The following is a 22,930-nucleotide window of genomic DNA, read 5'->3' on the forward strand; positions in this document are numbered from 1 at the left end:
CTGTAATGTCAGGTACACTAGCGAATGATCGGACCTACAACTTGTATCAATGTCTGCATTTTTGACAAATTATAGTAAAGTCACACCTCTATTTGATTGTTATATCCTATTCACGAAACGCACACATAAGTTTTTGACATTTGTGTTTTGTTTACCCAAAAATGTATTTAGTCACTCAAAGATAAACTGTTCCTGCATTTATTTCGTTATTTCGTAAAAGGCGTTTTAGATACATTGAATATAACTAAATTTTGGTGGCAAAATACCCTAACACCAATCAAATGAGGTTAGATGGTAAACTATTTCTGATGGATGTGGTAAAATCAGCCAATTCAAACAAGAAGTTAACATTTTTTTTTAAAGAATATGTTTGCAATCGCGTAGATTGTTGCAGTACGTTTTGCCGATCTGCTTGTTTAAAATTTCACAGATTTCACAAAATACTTAGAAAGCAAATAATGTGATAGAAACGAAATAGTATTTAATATATGATAGTACTTCAACCTTTGTTTATTTCGAAATTTGGTATATTGTCTTTTCGTGTTTATCAAATGATGTTTGAAACCGTTTTTTCCCAAGGGATTGATGAATTTGTTCTTGAAAAGGGGAAGGGTGAAAAAAAGGGGAGCAAAAAAATGTTGGTTTATGGTAATGGGAGATATTCAAATTGCCGATACTTCAGATTGGGGAATCGAATATTTACATGTTATTTATCTTAATCATGAATAATAATATGTAACTCGTCTAAACATCAACCCAACAATGTTAGATCTGTAAATTTGCTTTCGCAAATTTTGTGTTCCCCCCTCGCCGGATTCAAACCCATGCTACTGAGATATCGTGACACCAAATCGCCTGCACTGTATCCGGTGCGCTAGACCACATGATCACCTTGGCTTCACAAAAAATTAAGCTTTCGGTGGCCGGGTGTTACTTTTCTTCGTCAGTTTTAATCTAGCGTCGTAAAACAGTACATGATATATGAGGCATAGAGATGTTATTGTTACAAATCAGCTCAAACATCTATAGTAAAGGATCCTACAAATTAATGCAAGATACAGTCACAGAAAATAATTATATTTATAAGTACGTCTGAGTCAGTGACAACTTTTATATATATATAAACGAGCCTAAATTGAAAACTACGTTCAAACCTATGATTGCGTTGGATAAAAACCGCAATTTTTATACGTGTGTATGTAAAAAAAATCGTTGTAGAAGGGTCTTAAAACAGCACAAACAACAAAAGTGAAAAAGTATATTTAAACAAAACGCATTTGACTAACAGGTCGAACAACTGATGTTCTTTAACCCTGCTGACTGCCATTGGCGATTGCCATATAAAATTGATCACAAGATGTAACAATATATATATATATACATAATCAAGTAATCAGTATCTGAATATTCACTAGAAGCGTCCAAGACTTGATGTCAGATCTGTATATATTGTGTCATGATGTTTGGGTTCAAACGTCATTTAATTGTTTTTTTATTCATGCATGTCATGTGAGTCGAGATCATCTTCTGCATATTTGTTGGAGTAATGGTTTGGTGTCTTTCTGGTTGTTTGAATATTTAATGTCTTAGCGTGAATAATTTTCCTATGTGACTTAGTAAGGTATTTTTATTTGCGTTTTCTTACTTTTTTTTATGTTGAATAGGTACAATAGGCTGAAACTCAAATGTGCAGTAAATTTCGGTGAACCCATATATAAAAAAAAGGCGAAAGATACCGGAGGGACATTTATACTCATAAGTTGGAAATATTATCTTTACGCCATGCATGGCTAAAAAGGGAAAAGACTAACAGACAAACAATAGAACACAAAGCTCAAAACTGAAAAACACGAAACCAATCAATAACGGGGTGATCTCATGTACTCTCACGGGTAAAAAATAGCTGCAAAACTTTATGAATTTTTTGCGTCGAACGCGCTTTTCAAGAATTATGAATCGGGGACGCTCACAATTTTTAATCTGTTTATATCTAGTTCCTATGTATGCTTTTATTTATTTATTATTCACACCACTGGCAGACACATCAGTAATCAATCGGAACAATGAGTCATTATTTGAATGATATGTCAGAGATAACTTACATGTCTTTGCTGTTGATTTTTTCCAATTGAATCTGAGTCAATAACAGAAGTTCACTTTATTGTTACCAACTACAAAAAAAATAAAATCAAATACATTGCAATGCATATTTTAGAGAAAAAAGTCTGTAACCAATTATTTATGTCAAAAGTTAGTGACATAACCGTCTGACAATGATAATATATAATTTTAGATATATTTAGTTAGACGATTAAACGACAATAACGAGAAATGAAACAACCGAAGACACACTAAGATTGACTATTCCATGTATTATGTAAGAAGCTAAATTAAAGAATCAAATGTATTCTCTGCAAGTAAGATAAGCACTGGTTACCTTTGGTTTTTTTATATACATGTGTGAACTCAACTGTTGAGTCTCGTAGCGACAAACGTATTGTCTACCAAATTATAACTCTGGTATCATTGGTCGTCTTTTTTTTATGAAGATCACCAGCAAAGACTTAGAAAGTGACTCAACAGATAATTTTGAGCAAGTTCTCCTGTTCTGAGTTTTCTTTGGCGAAGTTTTTGTTTACAAACAGGATTGATATTAAAGAAACAAATCACAATTTTTAAGTTGACGAAAATTCGTTTGTTATTGATATAGATTGTGGACGTATCAGATGTGTGCCTACAAATCAGCTGTACATATACCTTATTCTAGATTATAAATGTGGATGAAGATGGTATTGCAACTCGAGCAATTACTAAGTAGAACTGCTTTAACGATTTACAGGACACGAAATCATTCGATCAATATATATTTATTATCAAGTAAATATTTATACTGTTATGTATTTGCTGAAAGTTATCTTACCTTTTTTGGAGAAACACATATTGCACATAATCAAACCAAAAACAACATTTATGACAACAGAGGTAACAAGGCCAGCAAGTAATGCTGTGTTATAGTCAGCATCTGTGTTTTGTCCTGTAAAAAAATCACCTCAATTTTATAAATTTTGATGTTAGCTAATGGTACACACATGTTTTTACTGCATGTAAGATAACTATTTACTGTCAAATTGTGCAGTAAGGCAAAAGAAAAACAAACAGCCCCTAATATATGCTTAAAAGTATAAACTAAAGAAAAATAACAGACAACATTGAACAACAACCCTTTAGTTACAGTTTCCATTCTTTGCAAAGGAAAGGAGAATAAACAGGGTTAATGTTTTTGAGAGCTCAACCCTTACTATACATAAAACAAAATAATATAAATGCAAACACTTAAAACATATAGAAAAGAATTTGACTCACCAGATAAGTAAACATCACATTACAGACAAAACACTAATAATCTAATAATCTGGTAAAAAAAAGTGTGTTATAGAAGCAAACTTGAGATATAGATCTACTGTATACGGATATTTGGTGACGATTCAATATTCTAAATCATAAGAGAACACGATTGCACTCTAATTATCTTGAAGCAGTAGACAGGTGGACACCCGGAATAAAAGCCGAACATAAAAAAACAATGATTGAACACAAATATTGTTTTTATTTATTATGACTTCTTTTTGTACTCTGCGTTATTTGCCATTTTTTTTTATCAATGCTATGTGATAATGTATTTGTTAAAGATTTAATACTGCAACATTTTAAAACAGATATATAAAATGCAAATACCGTGTTAAAAACATTGAAGGAAATTTTTTTAAATACATATTCAATTTATGTTAGCGGTGTAACCAATGTCGTTTTTGATTTGTTAAAACGGAGTTCACGGACATATTTTGTTACACACAAAGTTGAATGTGTACTTTATTAACAAATGAATTTAATAAAAAAAAAATATATATAAAACAACAAAAACACGTAGAAACGTTTGCTAAATCCATGTAGATCGGTCCTGGACACACGTTACCATACTTTTCAGTCGACATGTCAAAAGTTAAATTTAAATCAGGACGTGTTCAGTCTGAGTTGTAAAAATCGAAGGAAACTGATTTATATATCCAGAAATGTATCCAGATATGGTTTTAAGTTATCGCTAGTATAGGACCTGTTTTAATTTAGCATTTTACAGAAGTCATAAATAAAGGCAACAGTAGTATATAGCTGTTCAGTAGTCTAAACTCGATAAAGCGAAAAGAAAGAGAATATAAGCTTAAAGTACTAGGATCAAATCCGCTGTTCAGGTTAACTTGTTTGTGGTTCTATGACCAGTCAACGCAGGTCTAAATTATGTACCAGATTAACTTGCTGTACAGGTAAGGACAGCACCCATCTGTTCTCTAAATCTTTTTAATTGATCCTTCCATAATGTTCATTAGACAACAGTCTGTCGTGTATCAATATTTATATAATGGAATTGTGTCTAAAATATTTAAGACTTAAAGATCTGAAACAAAATTGTTAGTTTAGGTAAAATATCTTTTTGATAGTGATTTGCCCAGCGTCTTACACTAATTTTACTCACCAAAATACTTAATATATTGTATGCGTTTAGATCGACTGTCTGTACTAACTTCATTATGAACGAAAAACACTAAATGTTAAAAGGTCTTTTAATGACATGACTAAACATTAAATTTACCATAACTAAAATTTCAGATCCAAAATTGTCAGATTATATATAAATTGTATACCATAACCATAATTTCCCTTGTATACAAAGTCAGATATTTTTCGTTTTAATACAAGTATAAGGTGAAATGTCATCAAGATAACATTAAGTGGTATGAAACTGTTTATATTTTTTTTAACAAAAAGTAGTGTGTAACAAGAAGTATTCTGATTCAAATAAAAGGCTTGATATCTTTGTCGTCTATATATTTGATTGGCTAGTAATTTATTCACGAACATCCCATTGGTTTATAAACAAAATGTAAGAAACGTATACGGACACTTAACAATTTTGTTACAAATTATATCGTTTTAGTTTATTATTCAATGTTTGTTGACGATAATGGTGTATAATGTATTGTCGTCATTTTAATTATGATCATAATGTCGCAGATGATACTAATCTGCCTCATAGTTTGACTTTTCATAAAAAATAAAATGGACAGTCAAGGCAGGTTGAAGATTAAACCAAACTTTTAAGAGAGAAAATAACCTTTCAACTTTCGTATCTTAACACAATTGTGAATATCTTTCAATTGTTAGATTTTTTTGGCATTTTGTACTGTCATTCGCTTAGGACGAAGTTGTTAAGAAAAAATAAGGATGTTAATTGTAATTTAACGATTTTATCAAGTAAAGTGTGATCAAGGATCCGATCGTTTTTCATTTTATTTCATCTTTTTTTATATCTCATTTAAGACTAAAGCCTAGTATTCTAGTTAATATCAAATGTCAACACTCCATTTAAGTAGCAGGATCAATGTATCCTACTAGATCATACTACATTCAAGAGTTCAGCTCAGGTTAAAGAAGAAAGATAAATGGTAAAGTGTTATTTAAGCGTAGTCTGTACGTGCACGTTGCGTTGTAATTTTTTCTATTTTTCTTTTTAAATTTTCTTCCATTGACCGTCTGTCCTGTTTAAACCATAATTAAGACTATCATTGTTCTACACTATGAGAGGCAGTTATTAAACGAACCTGCTGATTCTGCAACATTTTCAGATAATGTTGAAACGACTATTACATCTGTGTATGAGCTGCTGCCGATGGTGTTGCTTGCAGTCATTCTGATATCATACAGACTTCCCGCAGTCAAGTCCGATATGTTAGCGGTTTGCGGGTCATTCTTGGCACCAGTCACGACAAAGTTTTTTGATAGCCAATCGAACGTTGTACATATTCTGTATTGAATGACAAATGTCTGATAATCATAAACCTCATCACCACTCGATCTTGGTGTCCATTGAAAGGTCAACGAAGCTTTCGATGAATTTATCACACTCATGTGATTTGGTTTATTTGGAGGGCCTAATCAATAACACATAACACATTTAAAATACAAGACAAGTATCATAGTTCTTCAACTTTATTATTATTATTATTATTTATTTTGGGGTTTGCTGCTCTCAGATCTTTTAGGTAAATAACTTTAAGACGTTTTCATGTTCGAGGTTTTAACAAAAGTGAAAAATTTCTGAGTGTGAAATCTGCAATGATACAGTAGTTAAAGCTATCATTTACTGTCATAGTAATCATCCGGGTCATATATAATCAAGCGCTGCCTTGTTATGTCTAATGGTACACAAAGTAGCTGTTGTGGTTCGGTGTAAACTGACGATCAAATGTTATCAAATGTTTTTGAAATATAAATTGCTCATTAAAAGCTAAAAATTACATTAGTTGTGAGATCATCTGATACACATCTTATCACAACAGAATACTAGTAATTACTTAATAATACCGTTAACGAAATAAATCTATTCGAATAATGCCTAGAGAATACTTACATGTTAGAGGTGTGACTTTTGATAGGTCATAGTTTTGATGCGTAAAAACATCAGTTGTCTTGCTGTAAGTAAATGTTAAACAAACTGTTATTGTATTTTCTCTAATTCTATGGAAATGTATCCCTTTCCGAACCCATTGTATAAAAAAAATTAATCAACGTGTGGTTGCCGGTGTTTGGCTGATGCAAAGAGTAAAACCTTTCTCAGCTCCCTGAAACAATCAAAATGTTGAAACAGGTGTTAATGAAATTGACAACTTCCTGGAAAGTGGAAGGCACTCGAAGGGGATTTTAGTTTAGAAAATTTATCTTTTAATCATTAGAGAAACAGATTATTACATAGTAACGCGTGGACACTTCTTTTTAAAAATATATAATTTTGGCGAAGCATGCGATTTAAGGTTTCCCTCTTCAAACCTATTTTAATGCGTCTGTTTTCCTTGGTGGTCCTGTTTCTGTCGTAGCATTGTTTGATATATATACTATTAAACTAGAAGACCTCATTTTGTGTGTCGCTTCTCTTTCTTCCACGAAAAATTAATCATCATGCCTCTGTGTTCTATAGGTAACATGCGTAGTCGCATTTGTCATTCATTCTTATGATTATTCAGATTGAGACAAAAAAAGAATCAGGATATTGATTCCGTCATCAGACTGACTTTTAGTCATAGATAAGACTTCCGGTTTCAAACATGCAGAAATAAACCAATCGTTTGATAGATAACAAAAATGAACAATTAATAAGCCAATCAGAGCGTTCTCCATATCATGGTGTTTAGATCGCAAAAACCACAACTATTATACCTCCTTAGAGAGGACAATTATTTTTCGCGTTTATCTACATGTAAACTACGATTATACTACTTTAATATATAGAGACTCTCTGTATTCTGTCTACTGTTTTCTTTGAAATGTTTACTCATTAAGGGGTCATACCAGTTACATATATATATATATATATATATATATATATATATATATATATATATATATTAAAATAAGTAAACATGTGGAAACAAGAATGTTTCCATAGTACACTGATGCCACATCGGCACTGTATTTACTAAGTTTCGAGTTGATTGGACTTCAACTTCCTCAAAACTACCTCGACCAAAAACTTTAACCTGAAGCGGGACAGACGGACGGACGAACGAACGAACGAACGCGCGGATGCACTATAAAACATCATGCCCATAAATGGGGATACACATTTATTGTTGAAAGTGAAAGAAGTGATTTGGCAAAAATGAAAGTAGGGTAGAGATTAGAGGGAAACAGGACCTTTTTCGGGACGTCGGGATCGGGTGTTGTTAAGCTCTGGTTTTGGGGGTTGGTCCTTATGGGATCCGGGAATATATTTTTTGATTTCGGGATATGAATATCTTTCAATTCTGCATCTTGGAATTTCATGTTTTCAAGCCCGGGATTTCGGGATCAGGACCAGAGGACCACCCCTCAAATTAGCCTTAGTCGGCCTTAGTCATTAATACAAGATTCATATTCTACCATTGGCATGTTAATAAGTCTCTCAAAAGAAAAAGCACTGATGGGTTTTCCCAGAGGCATATTCTATTAGACTAATAATGGTCTATATATAAGCAGTTACATTTATTTCACGTTTGAAGCGGTGCAAATATTTAAATTAATTTGACTTTTACCAAAAGATGCATTGTAGCAAAGGAGAAGAATAATTGTGGTCTGAGACCAGAAATACGAAAATAATTGAATTTAACAGAAAGGAAACAAATATCGGACTTCTGAAAAAGAGAGAGGGTTGTGGTTTGAGGCCAGAAACACGAAAATATTTGAATTTAACAGAAAGGAAACAAATATCAGACTTTGGAAAAAGGGAGAGGGCTTTTGATACCTTTTATGAAATTCTCCATACATAATTTGTTGTACAAAATATCATTCACAAGGGTATATGCCCGCGATTTCGCGAGTGTGCTCTAGTAAGTCTTGTAATAGAAGCCTTTGTAAGTTTATATCATTTGCTTCCAATGATTGTTATCGGATTCATTTTTTTACTATCAATGCCGAGCCCCGAAGGACCGATACGAAAACATCAATTTTAAACAATCCAAGGAGACAGCACATAATGATGACCTAATAACCCCTTATAACTTACATTTGCAGATCTTGCATGACTGTTTCCAGTGATTTACATCTATTGTAACACTGAATGTCGTCTTTATCTATATCATCAGTTAAGTAATCACTCGAATTAACCCAGGCACAATGAGGATCTTTTACACAAGAGTCAATCCATCTGTACTGCTCACAGTTTATGATTTGTATACGTTTTACAGAAGTGTCTGTGCCTGTATAAACCGAGTCGTTCTAAAATGATGCAATAGAAATGAATATGAACTTATATTATTGACTGAATTAAGAAGATGAAATGTAATATATAAAATGTCATTGATATATTACTATTACACTAGCGTATGTCTACCCCATGTTGGTCATATTTGAACAAACCCAGTAATAAGTCTTATTCAGTAGGTCACAATTACCCCTTTAAAATAATATGACAAACGGACGGATCAAGTTATCGTTAGAAGTGCTCAACATTGATGATTCAAATGCTTTAACGTGTAATTATTTGTCGGATTTATTTTATTAGATTCGAAACATTTATTGCCAACCATGTCATGACCAAGAAGTAAAGATGACGTTTGAATCACTAATTGTACCTATGCTGTATTTTCAAACTTCTCCTTTAATAAAGGGCAAGGAAGTGTTGAAACTCGTGGTGTTTTCTTATAAGGACTGAGAAGAGCACATGCACTGTAGTTTAAGGGTAAATGGTTAAAATATTCTCAAACTCTAAGGTTTATGAGACACAAAACATATATTTGTAAATCAAAATGAAAAACAATGAGCCTGTAAGTTATCAATATTTTCTTCTCCTTTAGTAAATGAAGTTTGAAGATAACTTGATATTAGTTGATAAATCAGGGTTGTGGTATTTTGATTAGGCTAATTACTCAGAAAATTCATATGTACGTTATCTTGCATTTGTCTTGTAATGATGCAGGCTTAATTATTCTTAGTGAATCGATTTAGGGTAGCACAATACAAAGATTTTTCATCCCCAATTAGACAACTCTAAACTGATGAAATTGTACTCATCTTTCGTTAAATTTTAAAATGAGGTACCAAAAGAAAGAAGAAGGGTTAATCTTTCAAATTGTGATAATTTCATTATGACATAATTATTACATAATTAATTATTATGTAATTAGTTGCCATATTGTGATATCCACACTTGAATGAATTTAGCTTCCTTGTAATTCATAGCATCCCAAATTTTTTTATAGATTCTAGCAAAACACAGTTTGACCTTCAAACCTGTGTTTCAGATTTTTCCTATTGTATTTCATTCTCTCATAAATCTTCAATGAAGTTTGCAACATCAATTCATAAGAGACCACTAAATTCAATTGGGTATAAAATTTGTTCTATTGATGGTTTTGGAAATCTGAAACACAGTTTTAGAGGTCAAGCTGTGTTGTACAAGAATCTATAAAATATTTTGGGATGCTTTGAAGAACAAATACGCTAAATTCATTCAAGTGTGGACATAAAATTATAGCAACTAATTACATAATAATTAATTATGTAATAATTATGTCATAATGAAATTATCACAATTTGAAAGATTAATCTTTCTTCTTTCTTTTGGTACCTCATTTATAAAATATAAAGAAGGATGAAATGAATTATATCAGTTTAAAGTTGTCTGATTGCGAGTGAAAAAATCTTTGTATTGTGCTACCTTAATTTATACATTTAAAATAAAAAAGAAAGATACCACTATGTGATTTGAATGCAACAATATTTCAATCACCTCTATAAATTTATGACTGAAAGGTTTGGATAGAAACATCAAGTTCCGATATTAAAATGGATCCTTGCACTGCACATAAAAAGTTTGATAACACTGCCATGTGTTTTGATTGCATCTATTAAAAACAAATAACGAAAATACAGAACTCCGAGTAGAATTCAAAACGGAATTTCCCTCTTTAAGTGGCAAAATTAAAAGCTAAAATACATCAAAAACATCTTGTTTATCTTGACAAAAGATACCAAAGACACAGTTAAGTGTACTTCATATATTTACTTACATTAAGAAATTGACATTGGAGAGTTTCTTTATATCAGGAGGGATCAATCTACATTTTTTCATTATTTAAAAAAATATTATGGTTTTAGCTATTCAGTCAGATCTGTATCAACAAAATAAAAATCTGACATACAACTTAACCCTATTGCAACTAAAAAAAATTCAATTACAAACACGTTTTGCAGGATCTCGATATTGACGACTTCAAGTCTTAACCTCCTGATTGCACTTGTGCTAGTTTCCAATTCACATATAATCCGGCAGGCCACGTTATTACCGGTGACCTCAACATTGTTAATAACACTTCTTTACGAAATGTGTTATCGAAAGGTCCGAAATATCGTGAGCCTAAATCCATCAATTTGAAATACAACTTTAAAATTTTGATGGATTCAGTCGAGGATTATGCCAGGCAATGAGCTAAGCGCAAGAAGGAAGACGTAGACACTCTTTCCGAATGGATTAAGGCACTGAGGTCGTTGATACAAATCAGAACTAAGAAACTGAATGGGTCTATCAATGCCCATGCTACGTCAATCGTTAAAGACCCAAATGTTGAAAAACACTTATCCTACCTCCATAACAAATATGTTGTTGTCCCCGCAGATCAAGTCCCAAACAACATCGTTTTTGTGTGTAAAACTCATTACATTAACTGCTTGATAAACGAATTAGGTATTGACAATTCACTTGGAAACTCAACATATACCCTCATGACACTTACCAAAGAGGAACTCCTGGATATTCATAGGTCTGTTCTATGTTCCTTTGACATTTCAACCAAAGATGATCTTCCATCACTGTATTGGATACCTAAACAACATAAGTGTCCTTACAAACAACGGTATATTGCTGGGTCTTCCAAGTGCTCCACGAAACCTCTTTCTAAATTATTATCATCTATTTTATCAGCAATCAAAGACGGGCTTCAAAGTTATTGTGAAATTGCCTATTCTAGAGGTGGCGTGAATCAGATGTGGATACTTAAAGATTCCAAAGATTTTTTTAGAGTACATACAATCTAACTCTCTTTCATCTTGTAACAGTATTAAAACATTTAACTTTTCTACTCTTTACACAAGTATTCCACATTCCAAACTAAAAGACAAATTGAAAGAGTTGGTATTGCTTTGCTTCATAAAAAACAATGGCCAAAGTAGATACACGTATATTGTCTTAGGGAGGGATAAATCCTACTTTGTAAAGGATCACTCTTATTCAAACAAAAATTTTCTGAAACTGACATTATCAAGATGCTTGATTTCTTGATTGACAACATATTTGTTACGTTCGGAGGACGTATTATTCAACAGACTGTCAGCATTCTAGTGGGAACAAATTGTGCCCCTCTACTTACTGACTTGTTTCTTTATTATTATGAGGCTGACGTCATGCAGGAAATTCTTAGGAAGAAAGATAAGAAGTTAGCGATATCCTTTATCTCTACTTTCCGCTATATAGATGATGTTCTTTCACTAAATAATTCAAAATTTGGTGACTATGTGGAACGCATCTATCCCATCAAACTAGAAATAAAGGATACTACAGATACAGTTAAGTCTTGACTTAAATCTCGAAATTGACAATGAGGGTCGGTTGAAAACAAAACTTTACAACAAAAGAGATGATTTCAGCTTTCCATTTCTAAGTAGCAGCATTCCAGCAGGACCTTCATACGGTGTATATATCTCTCAATTAGTACGATATTCCCGTGCTTTCATTTCCTATCATGATTTTCTTGATAGAGGGTTGCTGCTCACAAGGAAGCTATTAAACCAAGAGTTCTAAATGGTGAAGTTGAAATCATCCCTTCGTACATTTTACGGACGCCATCACGAGCTGGTTGACCGTTATGGAATAAACGTTTCACAAATGATATCGAATATGTTCCTTACGTCGTAACTACAATCACCTTCCCTTTCATGAATGTGACCTACCGAATTAGACTATTTACCGGATTTGTTATCACATAAGCAACACGACGGGTGCCACATGTGGAGCAGGATCTGCTTACCCTTCCGGAGCACTTGAGAACACCACTAGTTTTTGGTGGGGTTCGTGTTGTTTATTTTTTAGTTTTTTATGTTGTGTCATGTGTACTATTGTTTTTCTATTTGTCTTTTTCATTTTTAGCCATGGCGTTGTCAGTTTATTTTCGATTTATGAGGTTGACTGTCCCTTTTGTATCTTTCGTCCCTCTTTTAAACAAATGTAATTAAGTTCCGAGTTTAAAATCATTGTAATGATTCAGACTACTTACAAATTGTTTGAGTGCCCAAATGACATCTGCTTTACTAAGTGGCGAGAACATGCTATTAATATATGTGCTTCCTTCTTTAAAAAATAACTTGTAAACTTCACCAGTGTCTGTAAAGGATACATAGTCTGATAAAGGTCATAATGATTTATCATGTTTGTATTCTGTAAAAATACTTAGAAGGCATCGATACTTCTTCGAGTTTTAGCCGCTTCACACTCCCCTGTAAGGAGTATTACCACAAAACCATAGTACTTCACATCTGGTTACACACGAAAATAGGTGGAAAAAAATATTCCCCTGAATTTGACAGTTGGAAGTAATTAATCCTACATTTCATTGCAGTAAAACATTTTGTTGGTCATAAACATAAATCGTGAGTATTTCAAAGCACCATTATTTTTGTTTATTTGAGTTTTCTATAGATTATTTTGGAAACTTGAGGTTACATGGTTACTAAAACTTGTAAACAGATTAACTAATAAGGGAACATTTAATTGGGTAACTTCCTTTCATGGTTATTTTCTTATATGCAACAACATTTTATGTGATTGTTTTCTATAGTACTGGACAGGATAAAACTTTACTTATACCAAGTGTTTCTTTATTTGAAACATTGATATATTCTGCACATTTTTTTGAAATCTGTAAATTTAAAGACTAATTTGGGAAAATCAATGGTGGTATTACACCTAATATTGGAAGCTGTATATGCACCTTTGACCTTTCGAGTACTTTCATGTGTTAAAAAGTCTTTCTTTTTAAGTGAGATATTACAAGAAATGAAATATATATTTGTGGATTGAGTCTCCAAAACACATTTTATGAGAACATTTCCTTGAAACTAGACCCTGCCATGAATAGTAGTTGACATAACTAGCCTTACTTTGTGTTTTGGGATACTTTTCTCCTGATTTCTTATATTCTGCTATACTAGAAATTTTTCCTAAGAAACACTTTTTGAAATATATAGTTATAAGTAAATGAAATTGTTTTTAAAGCAGTATCAACAAATTATTCACTAAACATTGCTAAAAGAGAAGCTTGTTGTGTCCCTCTCTGGAACGTGGTGTAAATTAAAGTCTTACGTACGGACTTACTGAAACATCTTCAGAGACAGTAAACTTTTATATGGATAGTTTATTCAGCTTGAATTCTTCAATTACTCATTTATTATAACCATTTATATCATAAATGAATGAAAGGTACCCCAAAATATTTATCTATCTGAGGAAATGAGAGGTTTAATTGTACCAAAAAAGATCTAAGAAGGAAGACAAAGAGGTCCATTGGTAGTATTTATCATTCTAAAGTCATCTTTTGTATCATATTCAACTGTTTGTGGGCATATGAGATAAATCTTTAATCATTTATTGGTTTACATTATCCTCTATCATGATTCGGCTGGGTTTGAGTTTTTCGAAAAAATGTTTAACAACTCGCTGTAGATGTCGACTTACATTATACTAGAATTTTCTCAAACAATTGAAATTATTATGACAAAATTTGACAGGAATTCTTGAAATAACCAGTATTACAAAGAAAAAAGGTAACATTCAGTTTATTCAACCAAAAGTCTTCTTTATAAACCCTCCCCAAATACTAATTTCTAGTTTCTGTATGTAATACATAATATATATCCTTTTCTTCATACTATAATATGATAAAATAAAAGTATCGGAGAATTCATTCGTGTTTTTAGAACTTACAAGTTTTGAGATTTATCTGGATATGTGATAAAAGGAACGGACAATTTGCGATGCAAAAGGCCTCAAAGTATACCCAAAATAAAGTTTGCTGGTGGTTCTTTGTTGTACATTTTGTTTTCACAGGGCATTGTAGTTTATGTCTAGATTATGACTTGACATTGATTGGTATTAAAACATCACACACATCATCCCTCCTCAAGGAGTTTACCTCCAGATATGAACACTCTATAGTTTACAGCGTTTCTTCATTAAAATAAACCCTTTGGTTGATAAAAAATAGAAATTGTGTAGCAAAATTGCAGTTGTCAACGATATTATGAACTTTAGTCTTAATATAAAATGGAGTTCATGTGAAAATCACTTATTGTATATTCCATCACTTGACACCGAAACGTAGGACGTATACATTTTTTTCCTTAATGATATCAATGAATCATAATTATAATGACTTACTAGAGAAAACTGAATATTCAATTTTTAATACAATAGACTTTATAGATAATTTAGAATCTTCGCCACTTAACCCGTGAATCTGCCCCACTTAACCATTGAATCTGAACCACTTGAACGATTGACTTCATATTACAATAACTTTTCTATTTCGACGTCAATATTTTACTGGAAACTGTGCTACGCTAAGCAATCGCGGACACGAATCGGTAAGGTGTATACTAAATATACATTATGGTGATAAATTTTAACGTTGTAGTTCAGACCACGAGAGACCAACGTGAACTGTCGAAATCATTAGTACCTGCCGTAGGATTTAGATTTGCAATTACGTTTAAATTGTAAGCAAACCAATATAAATTATCAAATTTAAAAAGGTCTATTAAACAGTAAAATAAATGTAATATCAAGTTGATAGGTTCCGTTCATTATATAACTAACTGGTGCTTGAAATTACAGTCGGACCATAAGCCTTCAAATAGTCATGTTACTTTGGCACCTTTTGTGTTAATAATCATTTTAAGGTGGTATGGGTGTCTTCCTCCATCTTGGATTTTAAAAAACAGAGAATCAAAGGTCCATATTTTCCATCAAGTTAGCAAAATTTGATGCAGGAATGCAGATGTTTAATGTACATTTTCATTTAAAAGTACCAATTTAAAAGAATATAACTTCTAAATATTGATATTTTTGCAAATGTTAATTATTTTTGGTTCTTTTTATTTTTTTCAAAAATTGGCATTTTAAGGGGAGATAACTCTAAAAAAGTGCATTTTCTGAAGGATTCTGTATGGAATTTTCCTATTTTGTATTTTAGCCGGAAAAAACGTGCGGTGACCCTATCTTTTCTTTTGATATTCTCAAAGCAGTGTCTGAAAGCTATCTTTTCCTGAAGTATTTAACAATTCTATCATTTTGTTTAGTTTCTAATCACAAAATGGTGTTTTTTCCTGTATAATCCATACAAAATGTGTCATTTTGTCCCGTCCTGTAGCTTGAGAAAATCCGCGGTAACCTATCAATTTTATTATATTTTTCAACATGTATCAATAGATACAACGTTTTGGCAAAGTATGAACAAATTCTATCATTTTTATTTCAGACTCCCATACCACCTTAAATATGACTGCTCATTCATTCTGGTAACGTCGAATTCGGTGAGTTTTGCATGTAGGCTTTTTATTAAAGCTGATAGTTGACAGTTTGCATAAACCAAATGAATTCATACCTTAAATGATGTATGATTGTTTTAAATATTTTCCGTTACAAATACGCAATCGTTCTTAACACATGTTTCTGGAAGGTTGAGTTGTGCAGATATCCAATGGATTTAAAACGTAATGGAAAGTAGAATTTTGCGAGTATTCTACATTAATGTATCTCTAACGGATGTATTGACACTTTTTAAAATACAGCGGAGAAACAGTTATACTTGCCTAGCTGTTCTGACTAGCCCTACTATATCCACCTTTGATAAATACATAGTTTTTTTTTCATTAATTATTCAACAATCACATCACAAATGGAGACATTGCTTACTTGAAGCTGTATAAAATACAATGTCTGACATGTTATTATGTAGTTCAAGGTGTTGCAGTTCTCTGTCGTCTAGTAGAAATATTGGCTTTCCGTTCACTTGTTCAACAGTGTTGTTCATTAACGGATGATCAGCAATAAACTGAAGACCTTCTTCACTAAGTGACAGCGTATCATCTGTACACTGCAATGATAAAATTCAATGTATTAATGATAAATGAATATTTCAATGCGGTACCGTTTGAATTTGCTAATGACCTATCGTTTTTTTTTTATAACATCTTGTTGTTATATACATGTAAATTCTATTTTGCATAGTTGTGTAAAACAGTTTGTTATGCATGTATGGAAAAACCTCGAAAAACTAAATTATTATTAGATGCACGAGGGTTTAAGTTATATGTACAATCCATCTGTATACATGTATTCCCGTTTCTTTTGTAGTAATGTAAGGTAAATATACAGGCCTTTGCTATGATAGCGCCTGTTTGGAAATCAATGTCAATAACAAAAAACACAAATATTTGTATCGTTAACACTGATGAAAACGCAGTACTTTTTTTACGGAAACTAAACATGTAGACTTACATCTGGAGTATATCAGAAAATCAACAAATGTTTGAGGCAAATTTTTACATGTTGGAAAATAGTCAGTTATGAACGCTTGTGGGAACGCACTGACTAGAAGCAAGCATTAAACAGCAAAGAGAAAAACATGGCGATGGATTGGCAACAATTTTAGGAAATATGGTGATACTTTCACAGTATGGGTTAAGAAAGGAACCCTCAAGAGACGGCGAAGACAAATTTGCTGCTATAGATGAACAAGGCAGAAGGAGTTGGACAAGCTCAGATATGCGTTAAACGCAGTACAATAGCTAAAAAAAGATTAACGTGGAACGCGACTTTGGCAGTCATATGGTATACAGTTAGGAAGTGGACTGTGTCGCTTTAAGTAACAAAATACTTAGTAACTATATCTAGAGGTTTAGTTAGTGTAAAATGTTCCTCTGTTTTCCTTTACAATATGCCGTGTGTTTATACATGCACATATATGGAAGTCATATTAATAGCTATTTGAATAACTATAGATTATCGTTGGTCATCTCAACGAGATTGAATTTCTCGCTTGAGTCAGTATGCCGAAAGTGAAAAAGAAATCGAGTTGAGATGACCAAAGATAATATGTGTGTCGCTATTTTATATGACGACTTTGTCAACTATTTATATCACTCTACTGTGCTGAGAAAAGAAAATTAAATTATCAGTCATCAAGATCAAACTAAAACTTTGAAAAATAGCGATAAAATGAATAATACGAAAATGCAAATAAGCGTAAATATATTGACGTACTTGACCCGGTCTTGGAGTTGGCACATTTGTAGCCTCTGTCCAGTATGAATTATCAGTTTCCTGGTTTTTGAAAGGCCCATTTAGAGCAGCTTCTATACTGGTTAAATTAAAGGCACATATTGCTGAAGCTGGTGTTCCTTGTCTACAATATGTTTTGAATTTATAATAATATAAATCCTAGGTATATATATAGCTATGGCTTTAATCAAAAGGACAATTTAACTGCAGATATAAAATATTTTAGATCATTTCAGTATACGTTATTACCTGTACATTAAGTAAGTTCCTGGAATTCTTAGACGTATGTTAAGTCAAGGAAAGTCCGGAAAAACGCTTCGGAAGCATGAAATTATTAAACGTGTTGTTTTCCATTTTGCACATCACTGGGTCCATACCTCTGCTGGTGGACTATCAGTCCCCGAGGGTATCTTCAGCTTAGTAATCAGTAATTCGGTACTGACATGATTTAACAAGCTTTTCAAAAATTATCCGTTAATAAATTTTGAAATGATTAAGAAACTAAGGTTTCAACTCCCTCAGGCAAAGTTAACTTTAGATGAAATTGGCTATTTATGTTAGGTATTTTTTATCATATAGCTAGCTTTTCAACGGGTTCGGTACTAATACATCTTCGGATTTCAAATGTTTGGCTTAATCGTTCCTGATGAAGGTAGATCCAGAAGAGCGCGTCGGACGCATGAAATTATTAAACGTTTTGTTCTCCATTTTTTAAGATTAACCTATGTATTCGACATTTATGTGATATTTTGTTTAGTACTCGTTAAAACAGTCTCAGGATAGGTCTGTTGTGATGATCTGTCCGAAGCACGAAATTAGTACAGACTTGGACATAAACTAGTCAGACCAGACTAGACATTTCAATCAGTTTGCTTCTTGGTCAGTTCTGCAATTATGTCTGCTCTCGAACAGTCCTATTGAAATTTCGTTTCCTTGAAAAAGTATATTCACATATAGTTATGCTTTAGACTTGCATTATCGACTTAATTATTTGCTGAACATTATAGACAAGTGATTTGATGATTAAATGTATGCGTATTTAAATTGCAATCAAATTAAACGTATCATTTCAAAGTAAGGAATATAGATACATTTGGAGTTTGTCTGGTTATTTCCAGAGTTTCAATTGCAAGTACAGAACCTTCAGAGGTTAACCTTTTGGGAATATCATAATCGTACAAGTAACGACAAAACTTCTGTTTGGGCGTTTTTACGAAGTCATGTTTTGTTCATTTTATTGGATTTATTGTATATTTGATTTTTGCAAGCTCAAAAAGAGGGACGAAAGATACCAAAGGGAGAGTCAAACTCATAAATCGAAAATAAACTGACAACGCCATGGCTAAAAATGAAAAGGACAAACAGACAAACAATAGTACACATTACACAACATAGAAAACTAAAAAAAAAACCAACATAAACCCAATCAAACACTAGGGGTGATCTCAGGAGCTCCGGAAGGGTAAGCAGATCCTGCTCTACATGTGGAACCCGTCGTGTTGTTTACTGTAAATTCAGAAATTATTGCGAGGTTTTTATTATTGCGAAAAATGCGACAGAGTTGGAAACGCAATAATTTTAACTCGCATTTTGAAATATTTTATATGAAGTAAACAGGATTTTTCTCAAAATCGTAAAAATTAAAATCGCATTTTAGTCAAAAATGAGAAAATCGCAATAATAAATGCACGCAATAATTTCTGAATTTACAGTATGTGATAACAAATCCGTAGGTCACATTCATGAAAGGGAAGGGGATTGTAGTTACGACGTAAAGAACATATCCGATATCATTTGTGAAACGGTTATTCCATAACGGTCAACCAACTCGTGATGGCGTCCGAAGGGATGTTGCTACTTTGAAATGGAAAGTTAACAATTGGAAAGCTGAAATCATCTCATTTGTCGTAAAGTTTTGTTTTCAACCGACCTTCGTCTAATATACTAATTCTATTTTCATGTATTTGAAAAGTCATTCGAAGGCTCCAACTCCCCAGCTGCAGTTCTGTTATATCTTAAATAGCTGTAAGAAATTTGTCACAACTATCAAATGCTATTGTTTTATTGCTAATCATCATTTGAATTTCTGTATGTTTCTCACATATAATACGTAAGAAATAAAGGTATTAATTCGAGATAACAAAGAAAATAAAATGTTGTTTAATATGGCTAAGACAAAACAAAAAAATATATAACAGCAAAAAACAAATAAACAGACAGACAATCAACAACAAAAAAAGATAAAAAAAAAAACATAGATTGTCATATTACTTCCTAAAACAGACATAATTAAAAATGAAAATGAACTTTCGTTTGAGGGTTCGTGTTTTATTTGAATCCTTGACGGACCATTATTTGTTTCATTCGAATCTGATATTTAGAAAATACTTACTTCGTAATGAAAACACCATAAAATGTTGAATCTTTCATAACAACATCCTCTACAAAAAAGAGAGAAAAATAGACTAAAATGAATAAGCAACGAGACTACAACCAATTTATAAACAATACTCTTTTGGATATTTTGCGCAGTAAAATCGATGTCGTTTGTTTTTGTATTGTATTCCTGTAAATATCAACAACACCATCTAAGAATACCATATATACAAAGCAGACAGAAAGTAAACAAAAACCATACAGGTCGTCGCTGGTTGGTGTTGCTTCGTAAATATCACTCCGCAAGACACATTGTATTTTCTGATATATTTGAGCTGGTCGACGTTCTGTATATTTCACTAAGGAATTCCTTTTCTAAAAAGGTATATATATGTGCGTGATTTTGAAACTATCTTAGTGTTTAACAAAAAGTATTATCGTAGAAAAGCTATTAAACTTATTATTGCCATGTGTGGACATTTTAATGTAATATAGTTAATTAGAAATTATCGTTTACGGCAATGTACTTACGAATTGAATCATAATGGACATCATTATCATTACAGGTGAGTCTTGCCTTTTGAAAACTGGTCCACTTATTTCTCAGCAGATAATTCCCCCCAGTATCTTTCTATAATTTAAACAGAAATATCCATGACATTAATCACTCAGTGTAGAGTGAAAATGGAAATATAAAAGATATTTCCAAGAAATCTCCGTGTAAATGAAAAGTGTCACCCGTCCTTGAAACCGATTTTTCCAACAATAAGGCAGATATCGATGATCTTTATTAACGTCAATGGCTATGCATGTCGAATTGATCATGCAATTGTTCTAAATTAAAGTGGAAAAAACGAGTTCCTATACCTTTATGAAAGCATCAACGAAAAGTTATAGAAATGTTTTGAACCATGTTAGACAGGTCATAATACATTTTATTTTAGAATCGATATCAACTGTAGACTAGTACAGAGGTGAACACAAATGTTTTAACAGTTAAATAATAGATTACCTTTTGTATTTGTTTAAGTAGTTTGGCGATCCATATGTTTTTATTTCGACAACTAGAACAGCATTAATACATCAAATGTGTGATTTAATTGTTGAAAGCACGTTGGCTCCTTTTAAATTATCATGTTATATAGCCGTTGAGTAACGTCTTGTCTGAATTGTCTGTTTCAAAGTGGGAAACAAAACATTGTTTATGAATATAATGTTGTATGTTTTTACTTTCATATTGAATAGTAGCAGACAAATTGTGGCAAAGGCCCCTTTGTTTAAAACGTCATGGAAAGAAGAGATCCAACAGATAATAGTATATAACAATTTTAAATTAAATTAGATAAATTCGAATGAAAATGAGGATATTTGTTTACCTTGCAAACCTTTGCTACCCTAGAAAATATTTTTGTTTCCGCAGGATCAACTTCCACTGCAGTCTCACGGAAGAAAAAATAAACCTTATCTTCAATGTCAAATGAAGCAACGAACTGTGGATCTATAATGTATGAACACTATATTATTGAATTGATAGTCCTTTCTAACAACAAAATTTTAATATTTACGATATCTCAATATAGATATAGATTCTACCACTGCGTTGAGTGTGATACGATATTTATCCACTCGAGACAGTTAAATTTTCAAATTTAAAACGCGAGGCTCGCCAAGCGTTTTAAATATTTAGAATTTAACTGTCGAGAGTGGATACATATCGTTTTACACGAGATTTGGTGGTAAAATCTATTTTTCTAATAATTTTCAAACAATACGCAGGCAAACTTATTCCATCTTTGCGACTGATCTGCAAAAAGATGTGTTCTTTCTATGTGACATCATCAGGCATGGTCACCTTTTTTCATGCCGTCACAATAGGAAATTCAGAGGAAAACAAGAAAATTCGACGTCATAATCGGATTTTAACCAATGAAGAACTGAGATCAAACGAATCACACATTGATTAAATTTTTTTATACAATGAGTGCAGAAAGAGATAAATTGACTAAGAATTAGAGAAAAGCGTGTATTCGTCTTTAAAAAAATATCCAGTATTACTTTTTATAATTATTACACTTTATCAACCATTGAAATAATTCCTTACCTTTCATCCATTTATTACTAATTACACCTTGCATATAATCTGTGGTTCCAGGTATAGGCCTTTGAATCGTAGATTCACCGTGTAACGTAGAAGCATAATACAATAATTCCTCGTCATTTGGATTCTGTGATTCTAAAAAGTAGTTTTTAAAGGCAATATCAAATTCATTTGAATAGTGTAAGTTTTAAGTTTGGCTTACAGTATCAAAATTATACAATTTGATTACACCGTTGTGTATTCATTATAGCGCCTAATATTTGTTTATCAATCTGTATATTTATGTCTTTATGGACGACTACAATTTGTTTTTCTGCATTTACATTTCTTTGCAAATTATTCTTGACAAATGCTCGGAGATATACCCGGATATATCGTAGTCGTTAGCTAAGTGTAGAACTCACAAGGTTTATATAGGCACAGCAATCAACATTGTGTTATAATCTTAATCACAATAAAAGCGAACAAATATGTCAACAAAGAAAAACAAAAAATGTATATAGACAACGCATATTAGCAAAAACCAAAGACAAGAATAC

At 32.2% G+C, this 22,930-nt stretch overlaps 1 protein-coding gene across 1 annotated transcript in view; it reads right to left on the reverse strand.

Annotated features, from left to right (window-relative positions):
* The window catches only part of LOC143071668 (semaphorin-4D-like), a 30,085-nt gene extending 7,559 nt beyond the window's left edge, over positions 1–22,526 (reverse strand). The window contains exons 1-12 of the mRNA XM_076246141.1: positions 22,395–22,526; positions 21,670–21,791; positions 20,825–20,924; positions 20,310–20,358; positions 17,900–18,041; positions 16,550–16,730; positions 12,855–12,961; positions 8,591–8,802; positions 6,464–6,525; positions 5,655–5,984; positions 2,921–3,034; positions 2,103–2,171 (exon numbers count right to left, since the gene is read on the reverse strand). Coding sequence (XP_076102256.1) covers positions 2,140–2,171; positions 2,921–3,034; positions 5,655–5,984; positions 6,464–6,525; positions 8,591–8,802; positions 12,855–12,961; positions 16,550–16,730; positions 17,900–18,041; positions 20,310–20,358; positions 20,825–20,924; positions 21,670–21,791; positions 22,395–22,428 — 1,485 coding nt within the window. The 5' untranslated portion in view covers positions 22,429–22,526 and the 3' untranslated portion in view covers positions 2,103–2,139. The remainder of the gene's footprint in view (positions 1–2,102; positions 2,172–2,920; positions 3,035–5,654; positions 5,985–6,463; positions 6,526–8,590; positions 8,803–12,854; positions 12,962–16,549; positions 16,731–17,899; positions 18,042–20,309; positions 20,359–20,824; positions 20,925–21,669; positions 21,792–22,394) is intronic.
* Between the last annotated feature and the right edge of the window lie 404 nt (positions 22,527–22,930).

This window comes from Mytilus galloprovincialis, chromosome 4 (genome assembly GCF_965363235.1).
Source record: "Mytilus galloprovincialis chromosome 4, xbMytGall1.hap1.1, whole genome shotgun sequence".
In the NCBI taxonomy this organism is placed as follows: domain Eukaryota; kingdom Metazoa; phylum Mollusca; class Bivalvia; order Mytilida; family Mytilidae; genus Mytilus; species Mytilus galloprovincialis.